The following is a 19937-nucleotide window of genomic DNA, read 5'->3' as shown; positions in this document are numbered from 1 at the left end:
GCATTACTTCCTGGGACTTGTGAGCGGGGCTGTCCGCAGCGGTGCCGGTATAACGAAGTTTACCTAGCGCGGGTAGGGTGTCGGCTCGGGGGTCGGGGCTCCGAGGACTTGTACGGACAGGAGCTGATTAGGCGGCAGGTGAGGTCACTGAAGTGTCGGTTGGTTTCAGGCGGGTGTCAGGCAGCTGCGGGGACCTTTCGTTTATTCGTGGTCGGCGCGAAATGGCGGCCGAGTGATCCGCGCTGCAATCCGGCTGTAATCTCCGCCATCTGCCCCTCCAGAGGCCCGGAGCCGGACACAGGGTGGGTGAGAGTCCCGCCTCATAGGCCTGGAGCCGCCGTGTGCGGGGCCGAGGTGGTGGTGGGGGAGCCGCCGTGTGCGGGGCCGAGGTGCTGGTGGGGGGAGCCGCCGTGTGCGGGGCCGAGGTGCTGGGGGAGCCGAGGTGTCGGGCCTAGGTGGTGGTGGGGGAGCTGCCGTGTGCGGGGCTGAGGTGGTGGTGGGACCTATGTGGTAGTGGGGGAGCGGCCGTGTGCGGGGCTGAGGTGGTAGTGGGGGAGCCGCCGTGTGCGGGGCCGAGGTGGTGGGGGAGCCGCCGTGTGCCGGGCCGAGGTGGTGGTGGTGGTGGGGGAGCCGCCGTGTGCCGGGCCTAGGTTACGGGGATGGGTGCCTACAGCTGGCGTCCTGACTACCGGCGGTTGGTTCTTCCACCTGGAAGGTTGGAGCGCAGGGGGAGCTGCAGAGGCCACACGCCGGGGTGTGAGGGAGACCCTGTAGGCGCAGGACGGAGGCTCCTCTGTATTTTCCCACTCACTAAGAACATGTGTTAAATGGAGTCCCAGAGAATGGCGTCCACTGGGTTCTCCTCTATAGGGGGGTGGACTCGCTGACCGTGCCCCGGAAGGTCTGCGTCCAGCGTTTCTTTAATGTGAGTATTTCAGTGACTGGAATCTGCGGAGATTTCCGGGGATCAGAGAATTGACTCTTCTAACAGGAACATAGAAGAGCGAGGGATTGGAGGGGACGGCGCGGACTGACGAGGGGGGTCCTCACTGGTGGTCACCTCTAACCTTCCAGATGTCAGTACAGTGGGGACCCCCCTCCAAAGCCCAACCGCCTGTACAGTGGGGACCCCCCCTTCCGAAGCCCGTACAGCAGGGACCCCCTCCGAACCCCAACTGCCGCCTGTACAGTGGGGACCCCCTCCGAACTGATGCCGCTCTTCTCACTAGTGTGGACCTGGTCCTGTTGGCTCCGTTTGTGGACAGGATCGACGCTCGCTGAACTTGTATGTCTAGACTTGAGGTAGTCGCTTGGTTTTGGGGAGTGTGTAGAGATTTAGGGTCTTTATTTACAAATGCCTGCTCGGGCAATAACAACCTATCTTGGCCCAAGTGCAAATTTAATACTTCACTTTTATTGTTTAGTTCATTAAAAAGTGTCACTGATATATGTGATTCACATGTGATGAGACACAGACACACGAACAGAATAGCCTACTAAAGTGTTAAAAACACAGTCACACGACCCACTGTGAGAGACGATGGATGTGGCCGATAAGAGGCGATGCACTTAGTGGGAGAGCAGTGTCACCAGTCCCCTCAGTACCATAGGTACGTGCCTGGCATGTCAAACAGGCTGTACCATTTAAGAGGAAAACACTAATGTTAACCCTGAATGTACCACCATTCTAGGTGGTTAATAGTGAAGCCACTGTCTGTATTAAAGTACTGGTGCCAAATAGCACTTCCATTTAAGTAGTGGGGTGATGAAACAAATCCCCCCCCCCCCCTTTCCTTTACAAATAAAGGGTAACAATTTGGATAGTCAGATAGGTCACCAGCACCTGCGGACGTGGCAAACACACCCTGGCATTAATAAACAGGGGTGGGTTTAACATATTTTTCTTGATCTACCTAGTGGGATTGAGGCATTACTCTCCCACCATGGTTTTTGGACCGACAGTCCAGTAGAATTTCACTGGTACAATATATGCGGGACTTGGTGGCACTACATTCTCCTTTGCTCTTCACTTATTTTGGAGCAAGCGATTATATGCATCGCCTCTTATCGGCCACATCCATCGTCTCTCACAGTGGGTCGTGTGACTGTGTTTTTAACACTTTAGTAGGCTATTCTGTTCATGTGTCTGTGTCTCATCACATGTGAATCACATATATCAGTGACACTTTTTAATGAACTAAACAATAAAAGTGAAGTATTAAATTTGCACTTGGGCCAAGATAGGTTGTTATTGCCCGAGCAGGCATTTGTAAATAAAGTTGTTATTAACCTTGCCCAGGTTAGGTCCTAAATCTATTATTGAGATTTAGGGTCTGATGTGGTGGGGTGACTAGGAGTCCACATTGGGCTTCTCGGGTTTCTCCCTCCAATGATGAGTCCTCATGTCTCTTCTCTGACGCAGTCTCTGGAGAACGTTAATCTCTGAGGAGGACGGGTCCGCGGTCACATGATCTGGTGGCGCCGGTTCTGACGCTTCTTTTCTGTCTTCCAGTCCTGCTGATATTGAGCCGCCATGTTTCTCTACAACATCACCCTGCAGAGGGCCACTGGCATCAGCTTTGCCATCCATGGAAACTTCTCAGGTAATTATTTTATTCCCCCCCCCCCCCCCCCTTTGTCTCCTGGATGGTCTTGGGGGCAACTCTGTCTCTCCCTCTCAGATCCGCATCTCCTCATGTTTTCTGCTTATTTTATTCTCTTGTTTAAAAAGGAACGAAACTCCAGGAGATTGTTGTTTCCCGAGGGAAGATCTTGGAGCTGCTGCGCCCTGATGCCAACACGGGTAAAGTGCACACGCTACTGACGGTGGAGGTGTTTGGCATTATCCGCTCCCTGATGGCTTTCCGTCTGACTGGTGGCACCAAGGATTACATTGTGGTGGGCAGCGACTCCGGCCGCATCATCATCCTGGAGTACCACCCATCCAAGAACATGTTTGAGAAGATCCATCAGGAGACATTTGGAAAGAGTGGCTGCCGCAGGATTGTGCCCGGGCAGTTCTTGGCTGTAGACCCCAAGGGCAGAGCTGTGATGATAAGTGAGTAGTTATGGCTGGCTGAATGCATGTGTGGCCCCTCAGCTGGTTGTATCCAGTGGAATCTCCTCCTCGTTGGCTCCTCACCTGGCGGGCTGTGGATTCTGTGACAACTGGCCTGCGGGGCCCTCAGTTCTATGCAGTGGATTCTCCTCACCCACGGTTTCTGTATTCACAGGTGCCATAGAGAAGCAGAAGCTGGTGTACATCCTGAACAGAGATGCTGCTGCCCGGCTCACCATCTCCTCACCACTGGAGGCTCACAAGGCCAACACCCTGGTGTACCACGTGGTGGGGGTGGACGTAGGCTTTGAGAACCCCATGTTTGCTTGCCTGGAGATGGATTATGAGGTGAGGATGATGTTGGGAGTTGTGGTCCAGGTCTGCGCTCACTGTGATGAAGCTTCATGTCTCTTCTCTGACTCTGTGGCTGGAGAGAGTTGTGTTTCTGACGTTGAGCTGCCTTCTGGGGCTTCTCCTTGTGGGCTGGGATCTGGTTCCGGTTCCTGATAGGATTATTTTTTTTTTTTTTTTTTTTTTTGTAGGAAGCTGATAATGATCCTACCGGGGAAGCGGCTGCTAACACCCAGCAGACACTGACCTTCTACGAGCTGGACCTCGGTCTGAACCACGTCGTTCGCAAGTACAGTGAACCCTTGGAGGAGCACGGCAACTTCTTAATTACAGGTGACATATTGCTGCAAATCTGACCTGTAAGTAACCGGGAAAGCTGGGTGAGCACCCCTGAGGATCTCAAGAGGTTGTGCCAAGTATTAAAGGTCTTACCTTTTCACAGCGCAGGGGAAGACTGATTGTTGGGGTTCCAGTCACTTGGCCGCTACCAAATTCAGGAAGAGTCCCAGTTCTCTGTTCTGACAGCCATCATGTGGAGCCTGAGCACTACCGCTCCATTCATTATATATAGGACTGGAGGTAGCAGAGTCCAGCGCAGCGTTCCTGAAGTCCCATCACAGATAACTAATGCTTTGCACAACCCCTTTAATGGTGGTGTGTTGTAGTCACCCAGACACGGGGTCTGCTCAGTATTGTGCGGGTAGTCCTACATCACTGCCCCATGTTCTCATCGTCTCTTCCTTCCAGTTCCCGGAGGCTCGGATGGCCCCAGCGGGGTGCTGATTTGTTCAGAAAACTACATTACATACAAGAACTTTGGCGATCAGCCGGACATCCGCTGTCCCATCCCGAGGCGGAGGGTGAGTGGGCACATGTGCCACCCTTGATATTCAGCAGGATTTACTGATGACATCTCATGTCTCTTCTCTGACTATGTCGTGGAGAAGACTGAAGATCTGATTCTCTGCTGTCGGGGCTCATTGTGGGGTTTGTTTGGGGGGTAAAACATCTGATTCTGAACCCCTTTTCTCTACACAGAACGACCTGGACGACCCAGAGCGAGGGATGATATTCGTCTGCTCAGCTACACATAAAACCAAATCCATGTTTTTCTTCCTGGCCCAGACGGAGCAGGGCGACATCTTCAAGATCACGCTGGAGACGGACGAGGACATGGTGAGGACTGCGGCTTTACTTGTAACCTGCCCAAAGTGAGGCATTGTAATGCTGTCTCCTGACCGTCTGCACCTCCCTCCTCAGGTTACTGAAATCCGCCTGAAGTACTTTGATACTGTCCCAGTGGCCACGGCAATGAGCGTCTTGAAGACTGGCTTCCTCTTTGTGGCTTCAGAGTTTGGGAACCAGTAAGTGTCCCCCTGATATGGTCAAGGGGTACATTCTGATGTGATTGGGGCATTGATGTTTTTTCTCTTCCACAGTTACCTGTATCAGATTGCTCATCTGGGTGATGATGATGAGGAGCCTGAGTTCTCCTCCGCCATGCCCCTAGAGGAAGGAGATACGTTCTTCTTTCAGCCTCGTCCTCTAAAGAACCTGGTGCTGGTGGATGAGCAGGACAGTCTGTCCCCCATCATGTCCTGCCAGGTAAGATCTCTGGTTTGAAGCGTATAGTGACTCCTTCTGAGGTGACCCGGGTCTAAACCTCTGCTCTGTCCATACTTTAGATTGCTGACTTGGCCAATGAAGACACTCCTCAGTTGTACGTGGCTTCTGGCCGGGGTCCCCGCTCTTCTCTCAGGGTCCTGAGGCACGGGCTCGAGGTGAGATGTGACCTTGTCTGACTTCTTCTTTTTGTGCGCTGTGATGATGATTTCTCATGTCTCTTCTCTGACCTCCATCTTGGAGAAGATATTGAATTCTGACAGTTGCTGTCATGTAGCATGCGGAGAAGGAGGCACATCCTTCCTGGATGTTGATCCACTGTTTCTTTTTCTCAGGTCTCTGAAATGGCTGTCTCAGAGCTGCCCGGTAACCCCAATGCTGTGTGGACCGTGAGGCGACACATTGAAGGTTGGTAGTGCCCTCTCTGTGGGGGGTTCGGGGGGCAGTCATAGCTCCTCAGCACTATAGACTCTGCGTTGTCTGTAGCGATGCGGCTCGTGGATCACTACTGACTCCATTGTAGCCTGCATCATCGTTCCCTTCTATTGTAGCCTGCATCATCGTTCCCTCCTATTGGGGTTCATGACCGGCCCACCCACTCTTTAGCCACAGTCCCAGTCCTAAACTTAATGTGCTAGGCTCATGAAAGCCCGTCTCCTGCACTCGCCATATGCAGTAACAGTGGTAGATGAGTGTGGGGTTATAGCTGCCTGAACGAGGCGGGACATTAGAATCCCATTAATGACACCCTGGGTCCAGTCACCATAATGGCGGTCTTTGCAGGAATTTACTGGAAGCCCCATGTGCTGTGGCCGTTCTCCATCCTCTCCTGTAGCCGGGGTGTTGGATTGTTTTTTCAGGGCACTGGTAGCGCCCAGCATTGTGCCGGCAAATGGTGAGTGTCCTCTGTAGTGGGCCCCCAGCTGCCTCCTCCCTGACGGGCCCCGGCTTCCTTTTTTTTATTTTTCTTGTCATCTATGGCGGCTCATACTAACGCTGGCTGGTACTTGGTGATACACTCCCAATACCAAGCCTCTGTTTTTCTTCCACAGGTGGCTGCTGGTGGAGGTGGTGCTGCTATAACCCCCCTCCACACACGCAGGTGTGTATCAGTCCTATCTGCTGATGTCCTGTCTCCTTGCTATTTGTGGCGGCCATGCCTATGGAAACCAGTTTAATATTTCCTGAAGCCGGCCTCAGCCCTGGGGCTGCACAAACATCAGAATCGCCACCATGCTTCAAACCACATGAAATCACACACAGACGCGTGGCCGGAGTCGTCTGGGATTGTGGGTGCAGGGCTGTCCCTTTGATCAGATGTGTGCTTCTTGTTGGTTGCGGCCTCTGCCGCTCTGGGCACAGTCTGTGAATACACATGTACCCGGTGTGAGCAGTGCCACAGACTGGCAAATGTGAGGCCGAATGTGCTTCCACTTTCACATCTTAAAGGGAACCTGTCACCTCAAAAACGCATATAAAACCGCCAGCGTTGCCTTATAGTAGCCCCCAGTCTATACATAATCATGTTTGATCCGCTAGTCTGATGCTCATTTGCTTAAAAAAAAAAACTATATTTTAAGCGCTATCTTGCCAGTCAGCTTCAAGTCGAGGTAAGCACGCCCCATAACCGTCCCCTCTCTTGTTTGATTGGCAGCCTGAAGTGCGTCCGGGATCGCAGAAGTCTCAAGCATGCGCGGTGCGCTGCTGAAAGCCGGCTAACAGCGGCAGCCGGAGACGGGATCGCGCCTTACCAAGGAGCACACCGCGCATGTGCGAGACTTCTGGCTGTCATTTAAACGAGAGGGGACTGTTAGGGGAAGCCGCTGCCCCCTTGACTTGAAGCTGACCAGCAAGATAGCGCATATGGCGCTTAAAATATCGGATTTTTTTTTTTTTAAGCAAACGAGCATCAGATTACCGGATCAAACATTTGATTATGAATAGTGTTGAGCGAACTTGTGTCTAAAGTTCGGGTTATCGAAGAATCGTGTTATGGATTCCGCTACCACGGACTATAACGGAATTTAGAATCCATAACTGGATACTTCGATAACCCGAACTTTAGACGCTGAACTTGAAACAAGTTCGCTCAACACGAATTATGAACAGACTGGGGGCTTCTATAAGGTAACGCTGGCGGTTTTATATGTGCTTTTGAGGTGACAGGTTCCCTTTAACTGAATTTTCTACTCTACTTTGGGGGTATTAATTCAAGGGCAGCAGAGGGGCTCGGCCGAATGCACACGGCTGTGGAACACTGACGTTAGCGGTCCGTGGTATCCCGGCCTGGCATCCTCAGAGCAGGAGCGCAGGGAGTCATTGGTTGCTATGACGCCGTGCGCTTCACGCAGCCGCTACACTACAGTAATACTGGTACGATCTATACGAGTGATTACTGTAGTGCAGCGGCGACACGAAGCGCACAGCGTCATAGCAATCAATGACGCCGTGCGCTCCTGCTGTCAGCAGGATGCCAGGCCGGGATACCACGGACCGCTCACATCCGTGTGCATTTGGCCTTACTCCTAGGAGAAAAATCTTTTATCAGACATTTCCTTTGTAAGATCTCTGGTTGCTGCCAGTGAATGCTAGCATTCTTTACATCCAGGGGCTGAACCCCTTCCTGATCCCGTCCAGCTGACATGGCTCGGCCTCAGGGTGTAGATAGCCTTTCCGTTTACTGACAGAAAATGGGGAGGGACTTTACCTACAGAGAACAGGGCGAATTCACATGCAGCAGACTTGTCTGAGAACCAGTTTCCTCAGAGTGGGGTCTTGTAGCATCGCCCGTTTTTATGGCTGTATGTAACTTTGCTTTGCTCTCGCTGACTCCAACCATCTCATGGGGGGAGTGGGTGGGGGGGGGGGTTAATGGCCCGTGCAATGCGGCTCATAGAGACGTGTCTCCGTATTCTGCACTGACCAATCCTGGTAACCGTCCTTCTTGCAGAGGAGTATGACTCGTACATCATCGTGTCCTTCGTGAACGCCACCCTGGTACTTTCTATTGGTGAGACTGTAGAAGAAGTGACAGATTCTGGGTTTCTGGGGACAACCCCAACCCTGTCCTGTTCTCTGTTGGGAGAAGACGCCTTGGTCCAGGTAGGTCCTAATGACGACTCACAGTAGGGACGTGTGGGACATTGCTGCCCATCTATTCATGCCCCTTCTTCCTTAGGTCTATCCTGATGGAATCCGGCACATTCGAGCAGACAAGAGAGTCAATGAGTGGAAGACACCGGGGAAGAAGATAATAGTGAAGTGTGCTGTGAACCAGCGGCAGGTGGTGATCGCTCTGACCGGGGGTGAGCTGGTCTACTTTGAGATGGACCCTGTAAGTTCCTGCTCTCTTCACGTCAGTTTGTGTTATCTGCAGTCAGCATCTTACCAGTTGTTCATGTATTCCCCCAGTCAGGGCAGCTAAACGAGTACACGGAGAGGAAGGAAATGTCCGCAGATGTCGTGTGCATGAGCCTGGCCAACGTGCCGCCAGGGGAGCAGCGATCACGCTTCCTGGCAGTTGGGCTGGTGGACAATACTGTCAGAATCATCTCTCTGGACCCATCTGTAAGTGTCTGCTTGTCTCAGGTTTTCTGAAGCCGGCAGCGGGAAATGTCATGTAATATTCCTGCACCTTGCACTTGATGTTCTTATAATCGCCTCCCTCCTTTCCCGTAGGACTGTCTGCAGCCACTCAGTATGCAGGCGCTCCCCGCACAGCCGGAGGCCCTGTGTATCGTGGAGATGGGAGGTGCAGAGAGGCAGGATGAGCTTGGGGAGAGAGGCTCCATTGGTTTTCTCTATCTCAACATTGGACTTCAGGTGAGAAATGGCTGCACATCCGTACGTTGCTGTGGTGTACTCATTTACACATCAATGGGACCCTCTCTGTTCATGATGGGGCGCTATTCTTGTGATAGGAGAGGATCCCAGATTGGAAATTTATAGCATATCCTATCAATATGCCATAAATGTCCAGGGGTGACGACCCCCCCCCCCCCCCCCCCCCACTAAGGCGCAATCTTTCTACAGAATGGTGTGCTGCTCAGAACTGTGCTGGATCCTGTAACCGGTGACCTGTCTGACACCAGAACTCGCTATCTAGGGTCCAGGCCAGTCAAGTTGTTTCGTGTGAGGATGCAGGGTCAAGAGGCAGTAAGTACAAGGCTCTCTTTGTGGAGGGATGCATGTCTAAGATCTGTGCTGTCTGTGGGTTGTAGTCAGCGCTTGGCTTCTGTTTCAGGTACTGGCCATGTCCAGTCGTTCCTGGCTCAGCTATTCCTACCAGTCTCGTTTCCACCTGACTCCCCTATCGTACGAGACTCTGGAGTATGCGTCCGGCTTCGCTTCAGAACAGTGTCCAGAAGGCATAGTGGCCATTTCCACCAATACCCTGAGGTCAGTCATTTGCTGGATTGTTATAGAATTGTGCTGGAAGATGGGCGAGGCGTCAGCTAGATAAAATTTCTTTCTCTCCGGACAGAATTTTGGCTCTGGAGAAGTTGGGTGCGGTGTTTAACCAAGTGGCTTTCCCTCTCCAGTACACACCACGAAAGTTTGTGATCCATCCGGAAAGTAATAACTTGATTATCATTGAAACAGACCACAATGCTTATACAGAGGCCACCAAGGCTCAGCGCAAGCAGCAGATGGCAGAGGTAGGCGGTGGGCAGCAGCCGGCAATGGACCGTTGCCCAACTGTGGTGTGTAGCCCATATCTTCAGAGCCCTCGGTGAAGGAAACTCATGGTAACCCCTTATCCCAATGGATTCTTGCAGGAAATGGTTGAAGCTGCAGGAGAAGATGAGCGAGAGCTGGCTGCAGAAATGGCAGCTGCATTCCTCAATGAGAACCTGCCAGAGTCCATTTTTGGAGCCCCAAAAGCTGGAAATGGGCAGTGGGCGTCCGTCATCCGGGTGATGAATCCAATCCAGGGGACCACCCTGGACCTGGTACAGTTGGAGCAGAATGAGGCAGCCTTTAGGTGAGCTGACGTTGACTTCCCTGTTCGTGGACATGGCCTTTATGCTTCTGTGTGAAATTAATGTCTTGTTGTCCCTGCGCAGTGTGGCGGTCTGTCGGTTCAGCAACACTGGAGACGACTGGTACGTCTTGGTTGGCGTTGCCAAAGACCTGATCCTGAACCCCCGCTCTGTGGCCGGAGGACTGGTCTACACTTACAAGCTGGTGAACAATGGAGAGAAGCTGGAGTTTGTGCACAAGGTTTGTACAGGCGTCTCATCTGCCCGGTACCTGCGCGGTATGTGGCAGTCACCCCGTAACTGTGCGTTTTTATCCCCGCAGACCCCTGTGGAGGAAGTCCCCGCTGCAATTGCTCCTTTCCAAGGTCGAATCTTGATAGGAGTCGGCAAACTGCTGAGAGTTTACGATCTGGGGAAGAAGAAGCTTCTGAGGAAATGTGAAAACAAGGTGGGTGTTGTGCGCCATCCTGCAGTCCAGGCAGCAGCTTGCCGGCTCCTCCGGGGTTAATTAATCTGCTCATCTGTTCCATTTCACAGCACATTGCAAACTTCATTGTGGGCATACAGACCATCGGGCAGCGCATCATCGTCTCCGATGTACAGGAAAGCTTCATATGGGTGCGCTACAAACGCAACGAGAACCAGCTGGTCATATTCGCCGATGATACGTATCCTCGCTGGGTCACACACTCCTCCCTGCTGGACTACGAGACCGTGGCCGGCGCTGACAAGTTTGGGAACATCTGTGTGGTGAGTCCGTAGTCGGTGTGAATGCCGTCCACCACTGATCGTCTAATGTGACCGCACCTAGACCTTGTATCAGCCCGAAGGTGCGGCTAGGTTCAGAAACATTAGCTGCGGCTACCTCACTAAGGGGTGTGGCTTAGCAGGAAAGGGTGTGGCCTAATATGCAGCATTTTGCACATATACGAATAGGCCAATCAAGGTTACACTGTTTTTGGATTAGTAAATCTGCCCAATGACTCTACCCTACAGCCGGCATCCCGGTAGATATGGGACATGGACTCGCAGTCCTTTCTGTATCTTTCCCCGTGGTTGGTCCGTGCAGACTGCAGCTTCCTGACAACCTAATGTCTTTTCTGCAGATCCGGCTGCCTCAGAATATAAATGATGATGTTGATGAAGATCCAACTGGTAACAAGGCTTTGTGGGACCGAGGGCTGCTGAACGGAGCCTCTCAGAAGGTGCTGTATATCGGGGGGGGGGGGGGGCTGCCGCCGTGCTTCTTGTATCTGTGAATCTGGCTCTTACCCATATTTTTCTCCTGCAGGCAGAGGTGATTGTGAACTATCACGTAGGAGAGACGGTGCTGTCGCTGCAGAAGACGACGCTTATCCCCGGGGGCTCCGAGTCTCTGGTCTACACTACTTTATCTGGAGGCATTGGCATCCTTGTCCCATTTACTTCCCATGAGGTATGGATGTGCTTACGTAGCTCAATCTAGGGGTCTCGACCTGTGGTACCCTAGAGGGTGAGTGCCAGTGCTTCCCATCCAGGGTTCTGTGGGACCACGACAGATTGGGCATGCTCGGCTCTACGACCACCATTGATTCAAGGATAGAGAAGAGGCTTTATGTGCAGCTCCGAGCCTAGTGTCTGCTTAACAGTGCTACAGATGGGTGCAATGATGTCATCATGGTGCTCTGTGTCAGGACTGGCTACCGGGCAGAGGACCCCTCTTCCTGGCTACCGGGCAGAGGACCCCTCTTCCTGGCTACCGGGCAGAGGACCCCTCTTCCTGGCTACCGGGCAGAGGACCCCTCTTCCTGGCTACCGGGCAGAGGACCCCTCTTCCTGGCTACCGGGCAGAGGACCCCTCTTCCTGGCTACCGGGCAGAGGACCCCTCTTCCTGGCTACCGGGCAGAGGACCCCTCTTCCTGGCTACCGGGCAGAGGACCCCTCTTCCTGGCTACCGGGCAGAGGACCCCTCTTCCTGGCTACCGGGCAGAGGACCCCTCTTCCTGGCTACCGGGCAGAGGACCCCTCGTGTTTTCAGAGCAGTGCATGAGCATTGTTGAGAAGCTCTGCTAGACGATCAGTCTGGGTGCTGCACTTCCGTGTAAACTAGCAGAAATACCAGGCGGCTGGTGTGAATGACGCCCCCTGATGAGCAGCGGTACTTGGGTCTGTGACTATCTTGCAGGGTTACTGATGGGTTCTTTCCCACCTCTCCCCACAGGATCATGATTTCTTCCAGCACGTAGAGATGCACATGCGCTCCGAGCACCCCCCCATCTGTGGGCGAGACCACCTCAGCTTCCGCTCCTATTACTTCCCTGTTAAGGTAGGTCATGTAAATGTACGTCCAGGGCACAGGACTGGGCTGCTGACTAAAAACAGGACGGTTGGTGATTATCGGGGAGCCACCAGCAGAGGGAATGGGCTTGTCATCTGTAACCATGGAGACGCATTGCTCGGCATAGGAAGCATGGCCTTCCTGACCGCTAACCTTGGCCGTCCCTGCTTCATTTTTCAGAATGTGATTGATGGAGACTTGTGTGAACAATTCAACTCCATGGAGCCAATCAAGCAGAAGAGCGTGGCTGAGGAGCTGGACAGGACGCCACCCGAGGTCTCGAAGAAGCTGGAAGACATCCGTACACGATACGCCTTCTAGTGAGGCCGCTGGATTCGCGCCCCCAGGGCTTCCTGCCGCATCGGCACCTGATGGATCCTGGGGAGGGGACGTGTCTCGCCTTCATCTCGCCTAACCAGTGAAGCCCACCCGATTTTAAACTTGCAGTTTCACTTTAGATCCCACGTCCGGCTTTGTACATAGTTTTGTAAAATGATTTTTTTTTTTTAATGGTCGTTTGGCAGAATGTTCGTCAGTGAGCCCTGTGATGGGCGCAATAAATGAGATTTTCTATGTATTGTGTACGTTTTTTGTGCACTTTCCAGCATTTACTGGGGGTTAACCTTCTAATATACTTTGTTTAAACCACTGCCAGTTAAAGACCTGCTCACACAGCAGAGGGTTTGTTACATTGTCAGGACAGGTTACTGGACCTTCCTGGTGATGGCATTATTTAGGAGACTGTTACTTGGGCGATTGCCTCTCGTGCGTGGCTGCGGGTGTATGTGAGGCAGCAGAGTGATGAAATCCAGCCGCCGTTATAAATACTCGTCCTGCTGTTATTTGTGAACAGGAGCCTTAAGTCCCCTTTCCTTTATGGCGATCATATGATCTGCTCCCTACACCAGGGGAATGTTCATCTCAAGCTGCAGTTAAATATATTCCTGTTCCAGCTGAAGGGCGCAGCGTATAGGACGCTCCATAGACGGACACTCTGTGCGCAGCCATACATTAACCCTGCAGTCACCTGTTCTACAGCGGAGTGACATCGCTCAGTGGGTTCTCACCCAGCTTTTCTCCACCACAGATCTGACCAGTTCCCCAGTGGGATGGGAGTCACTGGATGGAATTGGGCAGATTTGTCCTTAAAGGGAACCAGTCACTCCCTACTCTGTAAACTAATTGTATGTCACTCTTGTGGTATAATATGCTGTCCTCTCACTGTATACTCCAGAGCTGTACTCGCTATTCTGCTGGTGCAGTCACTGTACATACATTACTTATCCTGTACTGATCCTGAATTGCATCCTGTATTATACTCCAGAGCTGCACTCACTATTCTGCTGGTGCAGTCACTGTGTACATACATTACTTATCCTGTACTGATCCTCAGTTACACCCTGTATTATACTCCAGAGCTGCACTCACTATTCTGCTGGTGCAGTCACTGTGTACATACATTACTTATCCTGTACTGATCCTGAGTTACATCCTGTATTATACTCCAGAGCTGCACTCACTATTCTGCTGGTGCAGTCACTGTGTACATACATTACTTATCCTGTACTGATCCTGAGTTACATGCTGTATTATACTCCAGAGCTGCACTCACTATTCTGCTGGTGCAGTCACTGTGCACATACATTACTTATCCTGTACTGATCCTGAGTTACATCCTGTATTATACTCCGGAGCTGCACTCCCTATTCTGCTGGTGCAGTCACTGTGTACATACATTACTTATCCTGTACTAATCCTGAGTTACATCCTGTATTATACTCCAGAGCTGCACTTGCTATTCTGCAGCTTCAGAGCTAAACTCGCTCAGTGTCTGCTGAGACCTGCACTAGGTGAGTTGCATTTTGGGAAGTGTTTTTACCCACTTTGCTGTAGGTTAGGCATCTGACCCTTATGTTCCTTCAGCTCAGCTGTTAGTAGGTTGTCTTGTGAAGGCTTGCTGACTGTTTCCAATAACAAACTGTGGCTGCCGCCTGTAACTGGGACCAGTAAGAGTTTAGAGGAAGATAAACCTTGTCCAGAGACGAGCAGCTGCGTGTGATGCACATCTGCTTGTTCTGCATTCCTTCCAATTAAACAGTGCACCCGCCACTGCTGGGGTACATACCAGACAGACCCTTCACGTGTAATGTGAGCGGGTGGCTCCTCATGTCACCCCAGGAGATGTCACCAGTAAATCTCGGTTTAGGTGACAGTCCAGCTTTCGGCTGTGAAGCGCCATCTCCTGAGCACTTGCAGGATTAGAACCTGGCAGAATCAAACAAATATGTTAACCAGGTACAACCGGTGTGGGGTAGGTGTCCAGCAGATGATGGACACCTTGTCTGATATGAATCACTTCCTTCAGGTTATTCTAGAACAGGGCTGGCCAACCTGAGGCTCTCCAGCTGCTGCAAAACTACAACTCCCAGCATGCCCAGACAGCCTACAGCAGGGCATGGTGGGAGTTGTAGTTTTACAACAGCTGGAGAGCCGCAGGTTGGCCATCCCTGATCTAGAACCTTGGGGGTCCCTGAAGTCAATTTTAAGGCAGGTGGAGGTCCAGAGAGGGGAGAAAGAGATGCCAGAGCCCCTAAAAAGGTCTGGATGGTGGAGCGGGCTGAGATTCAGTGCCAAGGTTGCCATCTCTTCTGATACATGAAAGACCAGACTTAGGACAAAGAGCGTCTGTCAGCAGGATCCACCCCATCACACCAGGCGCACTACCGGCTAGATTACAATGATGCCCCTTTGTAAAAATAAGTTGTGGCATTCTCAAAAAAATAGATGTTTATTCTTTATGCAAAAGAGGGCTTCGGTGCCCCAACGGGTGAGGCCAGCACTCCACCACTATTGTACTATGCATTCTGTATTAAGAATGCTATTATTTTCCCTTATAACCACCACTTACATGATGGTCACTGTTGTACACCCCAAAGGCACACTCTTAGGGCTCTTTCATGCGAGCGGATGCCGTGCGGGTAATCCGCTGCGTGAAAGAGAGCCAAGCCCCATTCCGGAGAGCGGAGACACGAAGCATTACCATGATTGATTCCCTTACGTCCCAACAGCAGCACAGCTGGGGTATCACTGCCCTGTGGACAATCAGGACAGGTGGAACTTTTATTAATTAAATCAAAATAAAGTGATAATTAACCAATTAGACCTCTATAAAGACCTCCCCAAACACACACCGTATGACAGGTGGTCGTCTCTTGGAGACCAATTTGTTCTATATGTATTTTAATTCTATTTCTGTTACAGTTTCAGCCGTGAGGACCGGCGTGCGGTTTCCGCTGGGGGCGACGGTCCCTTGTACCTTAAGCTGTCCTCCGTTCCTGACGCAGGCTGGGTCTTATCTTTACCTTGTGTACAGCAGTTTAGGTAGCGTTTTTTTTTTTTAAACCTACAATGCTCCACCGCCACCATCCTGGCGTCTCTGCCTTTCTCCGGTCGGCGTGGGGATCAGGGAACTGACGAACTTCCGTTCGGTGCCGGACCGGAAGTACTGGCTTAAACTTAAATTTGAGCAGGCACCTTGGCTAAATGTGAGGGGGGGGGTCCCGTGTCTGCGATCGCCGCAAACCGCAGGTCAATTCGGACCTGCGGTTTGCTGATTTTTAATGGTGCAGCGGCGGCGGGCACCGGTGTCATCGGGTCCCCCCGCGGCTGTAGGGGGGACCCGATGCCATGGAAGGCAGTGTGATGCCTTCTGGTGACAAGCCTGTGAGATGCAGCCCCCCGGATCTCTCAGGCTGGAATCTGTATGAGTAATCGTTAATTTCTAACGATAATTTGTTTTCCCTTAGTCCTAACAGCAGCACAGATGGGGTTAACTGCCCCCCGTGGACTGGTAGGACCGGCGGAATGTTTAATGAGCCCAAAGAATAAACCAATAAAAGAACTCCAGCTCCCTTAAAGGGAGGGGTTCATCCCCCAGCCCACCGTGTATATCACAAGAAAAAAATGCTTTAGGGCGGGAAATTTGTGTGCTGCTGTTAGGACTAAGGGAAAACAAATTATCGTTAGAAATTAACGATTCCCTTACGTCCTACCAGCAGCACAGATGGGGAGATAGCAAGAAGAATCCCCTAGGGAGGGTCCTCATGCTCGGCAGAAGCAAGAACTGTCTGCCCAAAGGCCGAAAACTCTGATACCCTAGCATCAATCCTATAATGGGAGATGAAGGTTGATTCAGAGCTCCAGGAAGCTGCCTTACAGATCAACTCTAGGGGGAGAAGACTTCTCTCCGCAACAGAGGTAGCTACGGCCCTTGTAGAATGGGCCCTCACAAACTCCGGAGGATCTAAGGATTGAGAGGTGAAAGCTTCCCTGATAGCTTCCTTGACCCAGCGACTAATAGTCGTTTTAGACGCCTTACGGCCTTTAGACTTACCGGCAAACAGGATAAAGAGATTTTCATCCAACCTGAATTCTTTGGATCTATCCACATAGATCTGAAGGCATCTAGATATATCCAGTGGATGTCGCACTGGGACATCAGAGGAGGAGGCAGAGAGTAATACAGGTAGAGAGACTACCTGATTAATATTCTGAAAGGTTGAAACCTTAGGTCTAAAGTAAGGTAGAAATTTTAAAAGGACCCTATCCTGTAGAAACATGGTATATGGGTATAACGCGGAGAAAGCTTGTAGCTCCGAAATTCTTTTGGCCGAAGTTATGGCCAGAAGAAAGACCATCTTAAGTGTTAAAAATTTAAAACTTGCCTCCTCCAAGGGTTCAAAGGGGGGGGATGCTAGCCCCCTGAGAACAACTGACAAATCCCATTGAGGGACGGGTTTCAGTATTGTAGGCTTCAATCTTTCCGCTCCTTTAAGGAAGCGCTTGATGAGAGGGTCCCGAGAATATGGTCTGTTAAGACAGGCCGAGATGGCAAACACTTGGACCTTTAGGGTAGATGGGGCGAGACCTCTGTCCATCCCATCCTGAAGGAACTGTAAGATCGCTGCGAGGGGCGGATCTGCAAACGCCACCTGGTTGGAGCTACACCAAGAGGTGAAGATCCTCATGATCCGGGAGTAGGCCTTTTTAGTAGACTCTGCTCTGGAATGCGATAAAGTTCTCAGGACCGACTCAGAGAGCCCATCCACTCTGGGAAGGGACTGATCAACCTCCAGGCTGTCAGGTTGAGTCTGTGCAGATCTGGGCAGAGATGCGTGTCCCATGACACCAGGGTCTGCTCCGGGGGGAGTCTCCAATATTGTCCCCGACTCATCTGAATGAGCTGGGAAAACCAGGATCTCTTGGGCCAAAATGGTATGATGGCTATTACCGAGGCCTGATCCTGACGGATTTTCATCAATACCCTCGGAATCATGGAAAGGGGAGGGAAGATGTACGCCAGCCTGAACCTCCACGGTGTTGTCAGAGCGCCTATCGCCAGGGGGTTGACCTCCCTGTCTAGGGAACAAAACCTCTGTACCTTGGCGTTGAACTCGGTTGCCATGAGATACTCCTATGGCATCCCCCATCTGAGGACCATCCGTCTGGATCTGATTCAACCTGGCTCTGAGGAAGGACGAGACCTCTGTGGCAGCAATGGAAGTCGAGGCGGAAGCGGCGGCAGCCGAGTAACCTCGTCTAAGGGTGCACTCTGTCCTTCTATCTAGAGGGTCCTGCAGGCTAGACCCATCGTCCGCAGGAACCAGAGTGCGCCTGGACAACTTGGCAATTGCCATGTCCACCTTAGGAATGGAACCCCACGATTCCACTAAGGGTTTAGCCATTGGGAACATTTGTTTGAATTTCCTGGTAAGGACTGGGCCTTTTTCCGGCTTTTTCCACTCTGTGCGCATCACAGAGAGAAGGGTCTCATCTGCCCTAAAGACCCGCTGGGTCCGGTAGGCGGGATCGGAGGACTCCCCTACGTCAACATCATGGTCCCCCGACCTGATGGACCTCAGAAGCTTCTGAGTCTTTTCCGGTGGAAAAAAGCCAGAAGTCGATTCTTCTTCCTCAGAAGAAGATGACCCCACAGAAAGGGGTAAAGGCCTATCGGGGCCCCCGCTCACCTCCATAGGAGCTTGGGAGGGAACAGGTAGCCTCTCATTAAGGAGACGTACGACCCCTTGAATGGAATCGTCAACATAAGTTTTGGCCCACTGGTACATGTCCTGCATCGAAGGCTCAGTAGCAGTGGTGGAACGACAACTGTCACACCTGGAGAAAGGGCAGCTCTCATCAAGAGGCGTATTGCAATCATAGCAAGCCAGGTGTTTCCTCTTGGTAGCTGTTTTCCGTAGCTGATTGGGCTCTTGGGGAGAGGCCATAGCTGAAAATAGAAAGGGAAAACAATTAAAACATCAAAACATCCTAAAAGAAATAAGGGAAAAAACCCTCCATGATTTTAGGAGCACGAACCAGAGGAGTCAGTAATAGGCTCTGAAAGGCAAAAAAATCCCGTCTGGATAGAGAAATATCACAGAAATGCAGGAGACTCTGGAGCTTGCTTGTAAGAGCAGCGCAGCCAGAGACCGACTGAATGGAAGCAGGGAGCTTAAATAGAGTAGCTCCGCCCAGGGGAGTGGTCTTTGTTAAAATAATCCTCCCCCTAACGATACTGCCATTCATCAGCTGTAGCCTTCCCTAAAAGAGAAGGTTAATGAATAAGTGGTGATCACCACCACACCTCCATCCCCCCTGGAGAAGAAAAAAACCGGCCGGTAATCTTTATCCTGAATTTCTGCAGTCAGGACCGAACGGCCGGCCGAGGGACCGGAAGTGACGCCGCGGCTAGGCCCGCGTCACTTCCGGTCATGGCGGCGCCCATACCAGCCATGCAGCGGAGCGCTGCCGACTCACAGGGGGAGACCGAGGCAAGTAGAACTAATCCACTTGCAGAAAATGAGGCGCAAATATAAGCGCACTAACAAACTGGAAAAAAAGGGGAACACTCATGGCTCAAAGAGTCAAAAAACGTCCCCAATTCTCAACAAGGAGAGAGTAAAACTCGCCAGTCCACCTGTCCAAAGGACAGAAAAAAACACGGTGGGCTGGGGGATGAACCCCTCCCTTTAAGGGAGCTGGAGTTCTTTTATTGGTTTATTCTTTGGGCTCATTAAACATTCCGCCGGTCCTACCAGTCCACGGGGGGCAGTTAACCCCATCTGTGCTGCTGGTAGGACGTAAGGGAATACACTGTGTATTACTCATACAGCCAATGCATTCCAATACAGAAGTATTGGAATGCATTGTAAAAGGGATTAGACCCCCAAAAGTTTAAGTCCCAAAGTGGGACAAAAAATAAAGTAAAAAAAGTTGAAAAAATTAAGTCCCCCCCCCCCCACAAAAATTAAAAGTTTCAAGTAAAAATAAACAAAAACGTCATTTTCTCCAAATAAAGTAAAAAAGAAAAAATAAGGGAAAAAAAATAAGTTGACATATTAGGTATCGCCGCATCTGTATCGACTGGCTCTATAAACATATCACATGACCTAACCCCTCAGATGAACACCGGAAAAAATAAAAACTGCTAAATAAACCATTTGTCACCTTACATCACAAAAAGTACAACAGTAAGTGATCAAAAAGGTGTATACCCACCAAAATAGTACCAATCTAACAGTCACCTCATCCCGCAAAAAATTA

General features: G+C 51.3%; 1 protein-coding gene across 2 annotated transcripts; it reads left to right on the top strand.

Annotated features, from left to right (window-relative positions):
* Positions 1–44: 44 nt before the first annotated feature.
* On the top strand, positions 45–12907 carry SF3B3 (splicing factor 3b subunit 3). 2 transcript variants are annotated; one of them, XM_044270471.1, is made up of 26 exons: positions 45–138; positions 2513–2603; positions 2732–3058; positions 3234–3406; positions 3601–3742; positions 4157–4269; positions 4448–4585; positions 4670–4773; positions 4849–5014; positions 5095–5190; positions 5368–5440; positions 7983–8134; positions 8211–8366; positions 8444–8599; positions 8711–8854; positions 9065–9187; positions 9276–9430; positions 9516–9690; positions 9811–10016; positions 10099–10255; positions 10337–10462; positions 10552–10764; positions 11121–11219; positions 11306–11449; positions 12216–12320; positions 12513–12907. In XM_044270471.1, exons 2-26 carry the CDS (start codon positions 2534–2536, stop codon positions 12651–12653), a joined length of 3654 nt encoding a protein of 1217 aa, XP_044126406.1. In that variant the 5' UTR covers positions 45–138; positions 2513–2533; the 3' UTR covers positions 12654–12907. The 2 variants fall into 2 exon arrangements, with proteins under 2 accessions (XP_044126406.1, XP_044126405.1); XM_044270470.1 differs by lacking the exon at positions 45–138 and adding an exon at positions 171–302.
* The last annotated feature ends 7030 nt before the right edge of the window (positions 12908–19937 follow it).

Source organism: Bufo gargarizans, chromosome 10 (genome assembly GCF_014858855.1).
Source record: "Bufo gargarizans isolate SCDJY-AF-19 chromosome 10, ASM1485885v1, whole genome shotgun sequence".
Lineage (NCBI taxonomy): Eukaryota > Metazoa > Chordata > Amphibia > Anura > Bufonidae > Bufo > Bufo gargarizans.
This window is presented reverse-complemented; position numbering and strand designations above follow the sequence as displayed.

Excerpts from the sequence above, each read along its gene's own strand:
- SF3B3 (XM_044270471.1), top strand. The coding sequence starts at position 2,534 with ATGTTTCTCTACAACATCACCCTGCAGAGGGCCACTGGCATCAGCTTT. Across the intron at positions 4,586-4,669 it reads TGGAGACGGACGAGGACATG|GTTACTGAAATCCGCCTGAA; the intron begins GTGAGGACTGCG and ends CTCCCTCCTCAG. Across the intron at positions 10,256-10,336 it reads AGCTGGAGTTTGTGCACAAG|ACCCCTGTGGAGGAAGTCCC; the intron begins GTTTGTACAGGC and ends TTATCCCCGCAG.